Source organism: Muntiacus reevesi, chromosome 1 (genome assembly GCF_963930625.1).
Source record: "Muntiacus reevesi chromosome 1, mMunRee1.1, whole genome shotgun sequence".
Lineage (NCBI taxonomy): Eukaryota > Metazoa > Chordata > Mammalia > Artiodactyla > Cervidae > Muntiacus > Muntiacus reevesi.
Window position 1 is genome coordinate 120,424,219 of NC_089249.1, and position 13,278 is coordinate 120,437,496.

Sequence of the window (13,278 nt, forward strand, 5' to 3'; positions counted from 1 at the left end):
TGTAAGCTAAAGAACTTTTGTTGAATAAGATATAAAATAATTCATATTTTCTCCTCATTACACACTTAGCACATGCATGCCTATGTGGTCACTCAGTCATTTCTGATTCTTTGCAATCCGATGGACTGTAACCCCCCAGGTTCCTCTGTCCTTGGCATTTGTCAAGCAAGAATACTGGAGTGGGTTGCCATTTCCTCCTCCAGGGAATCTTCCTGACCCAGGGATCAAACCAGCATCTCTTGCATTATCCTGCATTAGCAGGTGGATTCTTTACCAACTGTTCTATGTGCACATCCTACATACTTAGCACAGTGCATGGCAAATAGTAAATGATCTGTAAGTGATAGCTAAGATTATTTTTACTTCAACTTGAGCCTTTCCTGTGACTGGGCTTTAGGATATCTGCATTAGGATGGTTTTGCTAAAGCTAATTTTATTTCAAGGTCTGGAAAAACAGGTAGGTTCTTTTCTTGGAGATGTCATTTTCAATAAGCTTTCTTATCTCTTGTTTCTGACCTGATCATGCTGGTTGTCAGTCAACAGCCTTCATTATGCAATCACTAAGTGTCAAACAGTGCACCCCAGACACTGAAGGGATCCAGGGATTTCAACATTACCCTGAAGCCTAAATTCCAGTGTGTCCTGGGTTTTTACTAAAAACAGCAAAGTAATGGCATGGAAAGAAGCACAATGAATTTAATGGACAGACAAAACAAACTGGGCAGAATGTTTTTCACATTACCCACTTTCAAAGCCCAAGTAATACAATTTTATGAAAATACCATGTCTCCATCATAATGATTAAATCTTTATAGAAGAAATCATAGAAAATCCCTTCATTGTAACTTGGCCAAGTATAGTGAACAAAGATGAGTTCTTCACTTGGCATTGGGCTTCTTATTTTACGGTTGAAAATTTGCATTCATTCATCCAGTAATTCTAGAAAATTTGTCTTTTTTCATTGAAGTGTAGTTGATTTACAATGTTAACTACTGTCATGCAGTAAAGTGATTGTTATACATACGTATTCTTTTTTAAATACTCTTTTCCATTATGGTCTATCATAGGATATTAAATATAATTCTCTGTGCTATACAGTAGGGTCTAGTTGTTTATCTGTTCTATGTATAAAAGCTTACATCTGCTAACCCCAACCTCCTATTCCATCCCTCTGCCAACCCTCGCCCCACCACAAGTCTGTTCTCTATGTCTTTGATTCTGTTTCATAGACAGGTTCGCTTGTGTTGTATTTTAGATTCCTCATATGAGTGATATCATATGATATTTGTCTTTCTCTTTCTGACTTACTTCACTTAGTAAGATAATCTCTAGTTGCAAAAAGCTCAGTCTTAATTTCTCCAAATTTTGCCTCTTTCACATTATCTCTATCATATCTTTCTAGTACATTTTTATACTATTCTTTTCCTAAAAAAATTATTTTTTCATTGAAGTATAGTTGATTTACAATGTTTTATTAGTTTCAGGTGTACAACAAAGTGACTAAGATACAAAATATTGAGGATAGAGTTCTCTGTGCTATACAGTAGGTCCTTGTTAATTATCTATTTTATATATAGTAGTGTGTATATGTTACTCATAAATTCCTAATTTATCCCTTCCTCCAACCTTTCCCTTTTGGTAACAATAAGTTTGTTTTCTATGTTTGTGAGTCTGTTTCTGTTTTGTAAGTACATTTTATGTTTTTTTCGTATATTCGATCAGGAGATCTGCTTTAATCTCTGACTCTTTATTTGGGTCAGTGCCCCAGATCAATCTCTTTGACAAGATTAAATTGTTACTTAATCTGTCTCTTACAAATAACTAATTCTTTCTGTTTCAGTCTGTTTCTTTTTTTTTTCCATTTATTTTTATTAGTTGGAGGCTAATTACTTCACAACATTGCAGTGGGTTTTAATCCACTTATTAGTGCATTTTCTAGAAGCTCTGTTGGATTCTTTTTCAAATTTTCTTGGTCTTTTTTTATGGTTTTTTAATTTCTCGTTCAAGAGAAACTTCTTAATTTTCTCTTTTCTTTCTGTAAAAATATTAAATATATGATTTTATATTTTGTGTCTGATAATTCCAGTATCTGAACTCTTTGCAGCTCAGACTTTTCTACCTGTTATTTCTGTGACTCTCTCTCAAGATACCTTGTTACTATGTATGCTTTTGATTTTTCATTATGAGTTCATGTCCCCTAAAGCTTTATATGTGAGAATGTGAGGACGAGATACAGTTGGGTTTGTCCAGACCATGGTCTATGCTGGCTTCAGCACAGTGCGTTCATCTTGCAAGGACTCCTGGGTATAGACTGCTGGCTTTGTTTCTTTAACCTCATTAACTCTTTGAGGCATGGCTTCCCTGGTGACTCAGATGATAAAGAATCTGCCCACAATGTGGGAGAGCTGGGTTCGATCCCTGGATGGATAAGATCCCCTGGAGAAGGGCATGGCAACCCACTCCAGTACTCTGGACTGGAGAATTCCATGGACAAAGGAGTGTGATAGGCTAAAGTCCATAAGGTCGCAAAGAGTTGGACATGACTGTGCGACTTTCACTTGTATACTACAACATTTTTATGTTTAAGTCCAACTTTAATTTTGTTCGAACTGTTAAAAAAAACTGTTAATATACAGAGTAAAATCTAGAATGTGACAAGCTGAAAGAAAAAGTTGATATGCTTGTTGCATTGTTATTTTGATGAAATGGGCTGAGACAAGCAAAATGGCCCAGGTATTTGTAGCATAAAGAATTGTTGATGAAAATGTGGTTAAAAGAAGAGATAAGGAGAATAATCAGAAGAGGACCAGACAATCTGCCTGTCAGCTATGTGACTTCGGGAAACTTGTTAACATCACTGATGTAGCTTATTTTAAAATAAGTGTTCTTTCCACCAAATCACAGGGTTTTTGTGAGGAATAGATTAGATAGTGTAGGTCTTTAATGGATGGAAAATTTTTAAATGTATAGAAGGGCAAATTTCTGCAGTAGCATGTCCACTTCCCTCTTTCTGTTGGGATCAGAGTACTTCCCTTCTTTCCCTAATGAGTGTAGGGACTTTGATGTAATAAGATAGAACATATCATTTTAGGGCAAATGGGCTGGGTTTTCCTCCTGCCTCTGTCACCCAATAACTGTGTGACCTTGACAAGTACTTAACCTTAAAGTCTTCCTTTGTGAAACTTGAATAAGGATATCTGCTTCACAGTGTTCTGGTAAAGGGTTAGAGGAAATCATACATGCAAATTTCCCAACATGTATCAAACCCTCACTAAATGGTTGCTACTCTTATTTTTACTTGTAAGTCTTACACATTAGGAAAGAGAAATCTTTCAGTGTATGCATTTCAGCAGAATTTCCTTCCAACTGCATGTTTGGAAGTCTCCATCAATTCTTTTTATTTTTTATTTTTACAAAGTTTTAAAGAAATATTTATTTATTTATTTATTTATACGACTGTTGGGTCCTAGCTGTGGCAAGAGAGATCTTTAGTTCCAGCATGTAGGATCTAGTTCCCTGACCAGGGAATGAACCCGGGCCCCTTGCATTGGGAGAACAGAATCTTAACAACTGAACCACCAGGGAAGTCCCTCCATCAATTCTTTGTTGTGAGATTTCTTGCCCCTAATTCTAGAGGCTCCAGAGGCCTGTTCCAGCTAAGACTATTGCTACCTTGGAGAGGCTGGCAAGAAGAAAATTAGCATTTCCCTTTGCATTTAGTAATGAGTAGCTCTTCCTTTGTAACAGGCAGAAGTATGAAAATAACTGAGCACCTATAAATGGAGTCTTCATTAGGTGACAGGTCGCCTTTTCTACAATAATTATGCTTATGAATTTTTACATTGTTCTTGAAACCTCTGCTTGACAAATCCCTTAATGTTAGTTAAAACACTTTGAACATAACTCAAGGCGTATCCCTCCTTGATATTAAAAATGAGCCATTCTGCAACCTAAAGCAACAGGACATTTTCTACAAGATATCAATATTTTTCTATCTGACATTTAGTTGGTCCTAAGCAGCCAAAAAAAAAAATACCAGTTGCCTCTAAGGTTATTATTCATCATTATTGTTTTTATCATTATATATTATTAAGATCCACCAAAATGATATTAAGATGGTTCATATGAATGCTCTTTTTTTCTCATATTAGTTCAGCACTTTTCTAGGAAGTCTTCTTGTTCACAAATGCCCAAAAAAATATGCAGGCAGAGGAAGAACCTAGGCAGAGAATTGGAAGGACTTCTCTAACACATTCCAAAGAAAAGGAGGGAGGCATGTCTCCTGGCTGAGTTCTTCCATCTATCACCACACACTGCAACTGAATTGGTATTTATACATGAGTGATGGGTCCAAAATAGCTCGCACTTCTGTATTTCCCTCTATTATGGTGGGTAGAGATATGCTTACAAGAGCTACTCTAATACTTGAGAGAAAATTCTAGTCATTCTAAAATTTAAATTTATAAAAGTTTTCTCTTGTCTTTCCCAATATTTTCTATCTCAGATCCATCCATTGAAGCTTATAGACCTTAACAAACTCCAGGCTAATAAATCCTAGACCTGTAGTGACAACCTACATCACTTTCAGTGTGGCCTGGGAAAAACAGAACACTCAGTATCTCACTGCAGAAGTGAAAATGCACGAGTCACTTAAAAAAATCTCTGAGAGTTCTCTCCAACATTACTTAGAGGCAATCAATGATTCTCTATTTCTTTATATTTCAAGACTTGTCTAAGAAAAGGGAACTTTTCTCATGCAGTGCCAAGTATAGTTATCCTACTGATATCTTTGTCTGATATTTTGTCGAGAGTACTGCTCTAGGAAATTTAGTTTTCTTTTATAACTTTGTTCCCCCAAGCCACATAAGCCTGAGGAAGGACAACCAAAGTATGAAGGCAGAAGTAGGCTGGATCATAGCCGCAGTCCTTGAGTTTAGCCACCCTAGTTCTGGATTGATGTGTAGTCTGAGTATTTCTCTCTAACGGTAACTGGAAGAACCCTTTGATGCAAAATATGGCATACAATTATTGTTTATTAATAACTAATGTTTGTTGAACATTTATTATTTGCCAAGTACTTTTCTAAGTGTTTTATGTTGTTTTGTCATATAATCCTCACAGCAATCCTGATAGATTGGCCCTAGTATCATGGATTTTACAAATGAAGAAATTTGCCTCCATTCAGAGAGTTAATAGGTGGCAGAACAGAAACTCACACTTGGCCCCTCTGATTCCATCCTCTCTGCTCTCACCCACCCTCCGGATGAGAGAAGCCTTGGTATTTTCCTATCTGGTTATCTTGGATGTGGATCTCTGCCCCACACTGTGCAGTATACACAATAGGATTCTGGCACCTACTCCTGGTTCTCAGACTACAGAGCTGGAGAGGCTTCATTGAGGAGAACAGCCTCAGTCTGGCCTGGGCCATTATCTGTTCTGTCAGTCCTGCTGAGGGACTCCTGAGTGTCCCACACTGTTCCTGTTCCTTCTTGCTCCAGCCTCAGATGGTTACGTCCTCTTCATTCTGACTCATTTGCTCAGTAAACATCATTACTCAGCCTTTGCTGGAGCACCAAGGCCTAGGCAGGGGCTTTCTAAGGTTGCTGACCTGTCCCGCATGTGTCACCCGTGAACCCCGGGTGGCTGTGTGGTGCTGGAGCGTTCTGTCTTGTTAGCATTGGGAACACGTTGTGCTGTGTCACTGACTCTGTCTGCCCTCAACTCTGCCCTTCCTGACCTCATTCTCCGGCCAGCTGTTCCTGTGATCTCTGTGCTGCGTTCATCAGAGAGCACAAGTTGCCTTCCCCTCTTTCCTGGGAAGAGGAACTTCCCGACGGGGTTCTGAGCTGAAGCAGCTCTTCCCGTATTGAAATCTTAGGGGCATTTTCATGAACGAGTCCGTGTCATTGCACAAGTGGTGCAGGTGATGAGGCAGCAGTCAGTCACTCATGATACATTTATTAGGCACCTATTTATGTTCCAAGCACTCTGCTGAGCACGGGGGTTGCTATGGCGACCAAGATGGAAATTGTTTCTGCTTTCATGGCTTATGGTTTTTGAACAAATCACACACATGAAGAGGCAGTTATAGTTCTACTTGATAAAGTCTCTGCTAAGGCAATAACAGACCTTTTTGAGATCACACAGAAGGGGCACCTACTTCTGACTTGAAGGGCTAGGGCAGATTACCTAGTGGAAGTGACATCTGAGATTTAAAGAAGTTGAGTCTGAAGTTAGTCAGGTGAAGAGATTGATAGAGAAGAATGTTCAAGAAAGAAGTAATAGTAAACTCAAAGGGATACTGGCAGAGCAGAAAACATGTAGAGCCAGGGTGACCACATCTAGCTCAGGATAGCCAAAGTGCAGTTTGAAGTAGAATGTGGTAGAATACAAAGTTGGATTGGAGAGCAGGAGTGGGGATATGAAGGGTAGCTACCATTCCATCTTTCTTGGTATCTCATGGTAACTACTTGCTTTAACAGACTAACCAGGATGGGTACTTAGTGGCAGGGAATGGGACTGAGGAGTAATATTTGTTCAGTTTTCCTGTGTGCTGAAGGTGCTGGAAGGTCTCAGAGACCTCTGGTCCTGGACCCCAGCCCATATTACCCAGGGACTCCAAGCCAGCCAAGCCCTCCCTCCTCTGGGTAGAATTCCCAGTGGTTCAAGACACACCAGAGTCTTCCTTCTGCTATTACCAGCAGGGCTCCCCACTCCAGAAACTAGTGCCCCTGCTCAGGGTTCCTTGTGCTGTCTCTGCTGCCACCGCATCCACAGCCAGAGCTGACATGGCCACTCTTGCCACCAGGGGACCTCAGTGCATCAGTGGGTACCAGGGATGGAGCCCAGCCCTTCACATTCACCAGCACTTGTTGAGGTAGTTATCTCCATTTTTACAAAGCAGGGGGAAACTTGGGCTTACAGACATCAAATTATTTGTTACAAGCCACAAAGCTGTAACTGGCAGGGCAGAATTTGGACCTGGTCTGATTTCAAAGCCACTACAATCACACAACTGTGCCTCTTTCCTGGTCAGCATTAGAGTTCTTATTAGGATCCTGTAAGTCTCCTCTTTAGGTTTTCTTACTGATGTTTTTCTTGAAGATGAGTCCCCGAAAGATTGGGTCAGAGGCTTCTGAGGAGACTCTCCAAGAGTGGCCCTTCCGTATGTCACTCCTACAGGGGAAGTACTGAATGTAAACACCTCAAACCCTCAGGATATGTGCAGTAAGAACAGCAGCAAGCCCTACCAGGCTCTATCCCCAAGATTTAAGACAGCCTCCCCTACCTCAGTTTGATAAAGGATATGACAATAATTTCTAATTTTAGTATTTTAAAATTCCTCCTATGGGGTGTGGTGATTTTTTTTAAATGCAGGTAGGTGTTTAGGCAGTTCCTGACCTGTCTGAGCATATCACATATGTGTGATAAGCAGGTGAGGCTTCTTCTTTGTGACTTCCCCAGATTCTCACTGCATGTTGTTTTTGATTTACTGTTATTTTTGTCACCTTTTCTTATTACCATTTCTATGATAATTTTCTTTTTTTTCATATATTTTTATTAGTTGAAGGCTAATTACTTTACAATATTGTAGTGGTTTTTGTCATACAGTGACATGAATCAGCCATGGATTTACATGTGTTCCCCATCCTGATCCCCCATCCCAATCCCCCCTCCCACCTCCCTCTCCACCCGATTCCTCTGGGTCTTCCCGGTGCACCAGGCCTGAGCACTTGTCTCATGTCTATGACAATTTTCATGCTAAATAAAATAAGTTTTCCTGTCCCTCTGCTCCCTCCTGCCTCTTTTCTCAAACACCAGGAAAGCCCAGGCACAAGTCTTAAAGGGCCTAGCAGTGGAGATGGGCGTAATCGCCAGTGAGGGCTCGAGCTTCAGACAGGGATACTAATGAATCAATCATTGGCTTTTATTAAGGGTCTCTTCTCTAAAAGCATAGCTCTCCCTACAGCCAGATGGCCCTGGCTCTGTGCTGCTGAAGGTCATCAAGACCCTGTCACTAATTGCTCTTCTTCCTGTAGCAAGTAGAAGAAGCAAATTTTCAAATTGTTTTTATGATCATAGGGCTGTTTCTCCAGAATACTACTCTCTATAAAAAGAGGGATATAATTATTTCCAGTTAACATTGTCAAAACACTTTTACAGAGGAAGGGAGTTTATACAGTGGTTAGAAGTACACAATTTGGAGTCAACAGCCATGAGGGTGAATTCTTGGCTCTATCCTTTACTAAATAGTGCAAGTCACTTAAATTCTTTGAACCTCAGTTTTTCTGTCTGTAAAATGCAAGTAATATTACTTCATGGAGCTGATACAAGGATTAAGTTAGTAGAGATTAATGAAGACTGAGTAAATAGTTAGCCTCAGAAGGTACTGTTTTTATTATTATTGCTTAATATTATCAAGAAAGTCATCTACCTGTCTCTCTTAAGGCCGACCTGATATATTTTAGTCTATTTCTTGCAATTCTCTTTTCTCCATACACGTTCTCATTCTTCAAAGGTAAGGCATGATCTTGGTTTCATGAATAATTTGACTCTCACCATTCACAATTATATGATAAAATTAAGGCTAAAAGAAATTGCCTTCAAGAGTTCAGTTCAGTTCAGTCGCTCAGTCGTGTCCGACTCTTTGTGCCTCATGAACTGCAGCACGCCAGGCCTCCCCGTCCATAACCAACTCCCGGAGTCCACCCAAATTCATGTCCATTGAGTCGGTGATGCCATCCAACCATCTCATCCTCTGTCATCCTCTTCTCCTCCTGCCCTCAATCTTTCCCAGCATCAGGGTCTTTTCAAATGAGTCAGCTCTCCACATCAAATGGCCAAATTATTGGAGTTTCAGCTTCAACATCAGTCCCTCCAATGAACACCCAGGACTGATCTCCTTTAGGATGGACTGGTTACATCTCCTTGCAGTCCAAGGGACTCTCAAGAGTCTTCTCCAACACCACAGTTCAAAAGCATCAATTCTTTGGGGCTCAACTTTCTTTATAATCCAACTCTCACATCCATACATGACCACTGGAAAAACTATAGTCTTGACTAGACGGACCTTTGTTGGCAAAGTAATGTCTCAGCTTTTTAATGTGCTGTCTAGGTTGGTCATAACTTTCCTTCCAAGGAGCAAGCATCTTTTAATTTCATGGCTGCAATCACTATCTGCAGTGATTTTGGAGCCCCCCAAAATAAAGTCAGCCACTGTTTCCACTGTTTCCCCATCTATTCACCCTGAAGTGATGGGACCGGATGCTATGGTCTTAGTTTTCTGAATGTTGAGCTTTAAGCCAACTTTTTCACTCTTCTCTTTCACTTTCATCAAGAGGCTCTTTAGTTTTTCTTCACATTCTGCCATAAGGGTGGTGTCATCTGCATATCTGAGGTTATTGATATTTCTCCCAGAAATCCTGATTCTAGCTTGTGCTTCTTCCAGCCCAGCGTTTCTCATGATATTCTCTGCATGTAAGTTAAATAAGCAGGGTGACAATATACAGCCTTGACGTACTCCTTTTCCTATTTGGAACCAGTCTGTTGTTCATATTTTTACCTATAGCTGATTCATGTTGATGTATGGCAGAGACCAACACAATATTGTAAAGCAATTATCCTCCAATTAAAAATAAAAATAAAAGAAATTGCAGTTGACTTTTGGTTTTCATCTAGCCTTCTTCAATAAGATGACTATTTTCATTGCAGAATGATGAAGTGGAGTTTGTCCGAACTGGTTATGGTAAGGATATGGTAAAAGTTCTTCATATTCAGCGAGATGGAAAATATCATAGCATTAAAGAAGTGGCAACTTCAGTGCAACTTACTCTGAGCTCCAAAAGAGAGTACCTGCATGGAGACAATTCAGACATCATCCCGACAGACACCATCAAGAACACAGTTCACGTCCTGGCCAAGTTCAAAGGTGTATGTGTCATTCTTCTTCTTAGATGCTGCCTATTTGGATGGGTAATTCACTGTACTATAGTGTGAGGATAGTACTTGCTTATTTCAAGTTCCCTATGTGTTTTAAGTTTATTTTTACACTTAAGCCATTGAAAGAAGATTCCTTTTCTATTCTAAAATTCTCAGCTTTACAGAAAATTTTGCATTTTAAAAACTCACCACTTTATATGCTTTTCTTTTTTTGTTCCCTCTTTTTTCTGTTTCCTTGGTTTTCAACTCAGTACATCTTTTAGAACATAGAGAATCCTATTTGACAAATTTACATGTTATCACTTATCTAGGATCATTGACAAATCAAGGCCCTGAGACAATTTCAGATTAGAATTTTACCCACTATTGCCATGCATTTATTTGAGTCCTATTGTTTGGTTGTTGTTGTTTTTTTTTTTTTTTTTCTTTAAGAATGGTATGTATTTATAGAAGAAAGTACCATTTCTCTTCTTGGTATTACTAAAGAAGAAAATTCAATATAAGATACAGTTTGAAATATATTTGTCCAACTTTTAATGCCTTCCGAATTTTCTCAACTCCATGACCACTTAGTGTCCACATTTGATGGTAACTGTACTTTTCAAAAGGGTCTTGGAACTAATAGAATCTGATTTTTTTTTAGCACTTTACCTCAGATTTCCCTAAAAAGGGTGAGTGAAATTGTGCTGGGTGACCACCAGATTTCTGGGCAATTCAGGATGATTTTTTTATTTACTAAGATGTTTAAAAAGACAAGAAATGTAGACTAGAAAGTTTTTTTTCTATGATTTTGCATGAAATCCACACATATAATGCATGAAATGAACAAACTAATTGAAAAATTATTTCTGCAAGGCCTGTCTCCACTCTGAACGTTTCTCTTGCTAATCAGAATGGCCCAGCAAGCATAGATAGGGCTCTGGAAAAAGACATTGCTTTCTTTAAAAAAAATTGAAAATAAGCTTCTAGTACTGTGTTTAAGAAGATGGTTGGGTACCACAAATTCTTATACTTCCTGTACTATGTGAGAGATACAAAAAATTGAAGGGGTGGACCTGGATGTTAAGAAAAAAATTTAAATTCATTCATTATAGCGACCATAATTTCTTATCCAAACCAAGATACTTTTGAGAATGCAATAGGATGCTTATAAACCTCAGATATGAAACAAAACTTTCCTGGAAACCTGTATAGTCTACCTTAATTATAGGCAAAACCATAAATAATCTGTATACTGAACTAGTGCCATAAAATAGAGATTAATATGAAGAATTTGGGTGGAAGTAGGGAGCTGCTTTATGGGGGTGGAGAGTTGGAGATGATCTATAGGAGGCATGTTTGTAAGGAAAGAAAGCTGAGTGACCCTTCCTTAACATTCTTCCTGGAGAAACTGGGAGGTCTGTTTGCCAGCCTCATAAAGAGAGCAGAGTGTTTTGGAGTATCCTGCAATACTTTTGCTGGCAAGGGTGATGACTGAGCTCATCTTGAGGAGAATCTGAATATTCAATTCCTTTTTGCTCATCCACTGATGGACAGACACACCCTATCCGGCACACAGTTTTCTTTTAAAAACCGGGTAGTCTCACCTGGTGATGGTGATCCATTAACTACACTGAGGGGCCCATGTGAAAAATTGGGATAAAAAGATAAATTCATCTCTAAGATTCTTTCTAAGCCTGTGTTTCTCTGATTCTAAAAAACACTTGATCAGGAAAGAGAGTCCCGTGGATATTTAAAAATGACTTTCAATAGGGGCAAGTATTGCTGCTCATTCACATTTGTTTCTCTTTATAGATCAAAAGCATAGAAACTTTTGCTATGAATATCTGTGAGCATTTCCTTTCTTCTTTTAACCATGTCTTTCGAGTTCAAGTCTACGTGGAAGAAGTCCCTTGGAAGCGTTTTGAAAAGGTTGCCTTACTTATTTGTGTTCTCAGTTTAATTAAAGACATTGGCTTTTTGACATATGCTGAAATTTTACTGGAAACAATCTTTTTTTCTAATTTTCAGAATGGAGTTAAGCATGTCCATGCATTTATTCATACTCCCACTGGAACGCATTTCTGTGAGGTTGAACAGTTGAGGAGTGGTGAGAAAATGTTTTTTGTGTTTGATTCTGCAATAGCAATTTTAGTTTTGTTTTTTTTTTTTCTTCTAAACAACTCTATTTATCAGCACCAAAGAGAACTGTAGAGAATTTTGAACTCTTTTAAATCTGAGATGGGAGTGAAAGTTGTGACCTTGGATTACATTAAAGAACTATCTGCTTTTTATCTTTAAAGTATAAAGATGAAATAATACCCTTTGCAAAAAATCTGGGGGTTGAGTGGGGTCAATCATTTTTATTGCATGATCTTGAGGTGAGAGGAAAAAAGACTCAGGCTGACAAAAATCTCAAATCTCTGAAATTTCTTACCAGTGCTTTTTATACCATACCAAATTATGATTATAATAACTTTATAGGAAATACCTAGAAAATAACAATCATGTTTCCTTATTTTGTCCTAATAATAAAACCATTGATATTATTATAATTACCATAGTATAAGCTTCATTTAAAATAACAGTGACAGTTTTATAGTTCTTTCTGTTTAATAAGAAATCTAAACATTAACTGTGGAACATAATTACAATATAGACCTTATTGGTACTGATGACTAAACTTAGCAAAGTATGTCTTCCACTGATTTGTTGAGGTTGTCAGAACACAGTTCAATAATTGGTTAAGAGCTGGACTAGATGACCTTTAAGAACTGTGGAGGTACCATGGTAGAAATGTCCCTATCCTAATAAAAAATAAACTTTAGTGATCATTATAGATTGAAAGTGAGGACTCTGAATTTTTTCTTTTCTCATCTCTCTTTTCTTTCGTCTCCTCTCCTCTTTCCCACTTGTTTCTTTCATTTTGTTTCTTTTACTTTCTTTATCTTTCTTTCATCTCTAGCTCTCTTCGTTAAGAATTTAAGGTGGTATCTGGTAAACATCATAAATATCTTTTAAAAGGTTAGTAAAATATAAGTGCCTCTTATTCTGAGTTCTACTGGATACTGCCTTCCCTTAGAAAGTCCTAGTCATTTAATATTTTAGTCATTTAATATTTTCTCTATCTGTATTCAATTCTAGACAAAGCCAGGGTCTTCTCAGTGTTTGAGTAATAGTTGTGAAATTATTAGTATATAAAGAAGACTGAATAATTAGTTGATAAGTTGAGAAGATAGTGAGTTTTTAAATCCTCCAAATGTGAAGAGTTTGGTTTGGGCCTTAACGTACTGTACTAGCAAGACTGGTGTAACTAGGGAATTCCTGGTGGTCAGGTGGTTAGGATACCACACTTTCACC

At 38.3% G+C, this 13,278-nt stretch overlaps 1 protein-coding gene across 2 annotated transcripts in view; it reads left to right on the forward strand.

Moving 5' to 3' along the window:
• LOC136149659 (uricase) overlaps nt 1-13,278 on the forward strand; it is a 123,746-nt gene that overhangs the window by 93,419 nt on the left and 17,049 nt on the right. For both annotated transcript variants that reach the window (XM_065910106.1, XM_065910116.1), the window contains exons 5-7: nt 9,712-9,930; nt 11,734-11,850; nt 11,950-12,028. In XM_065910106.1, coding sequence (XP_065766178.1) covers nt 9,712-9,930; nt 11,734-11,850; nt 11,950-12,028 — 415 coding nt within the window. The remainder of the gene's footprint in view (nt 1-9,711; nt 9,931-11,733; nt 11,851-11,949; nt 12,029-13,278) is intronic.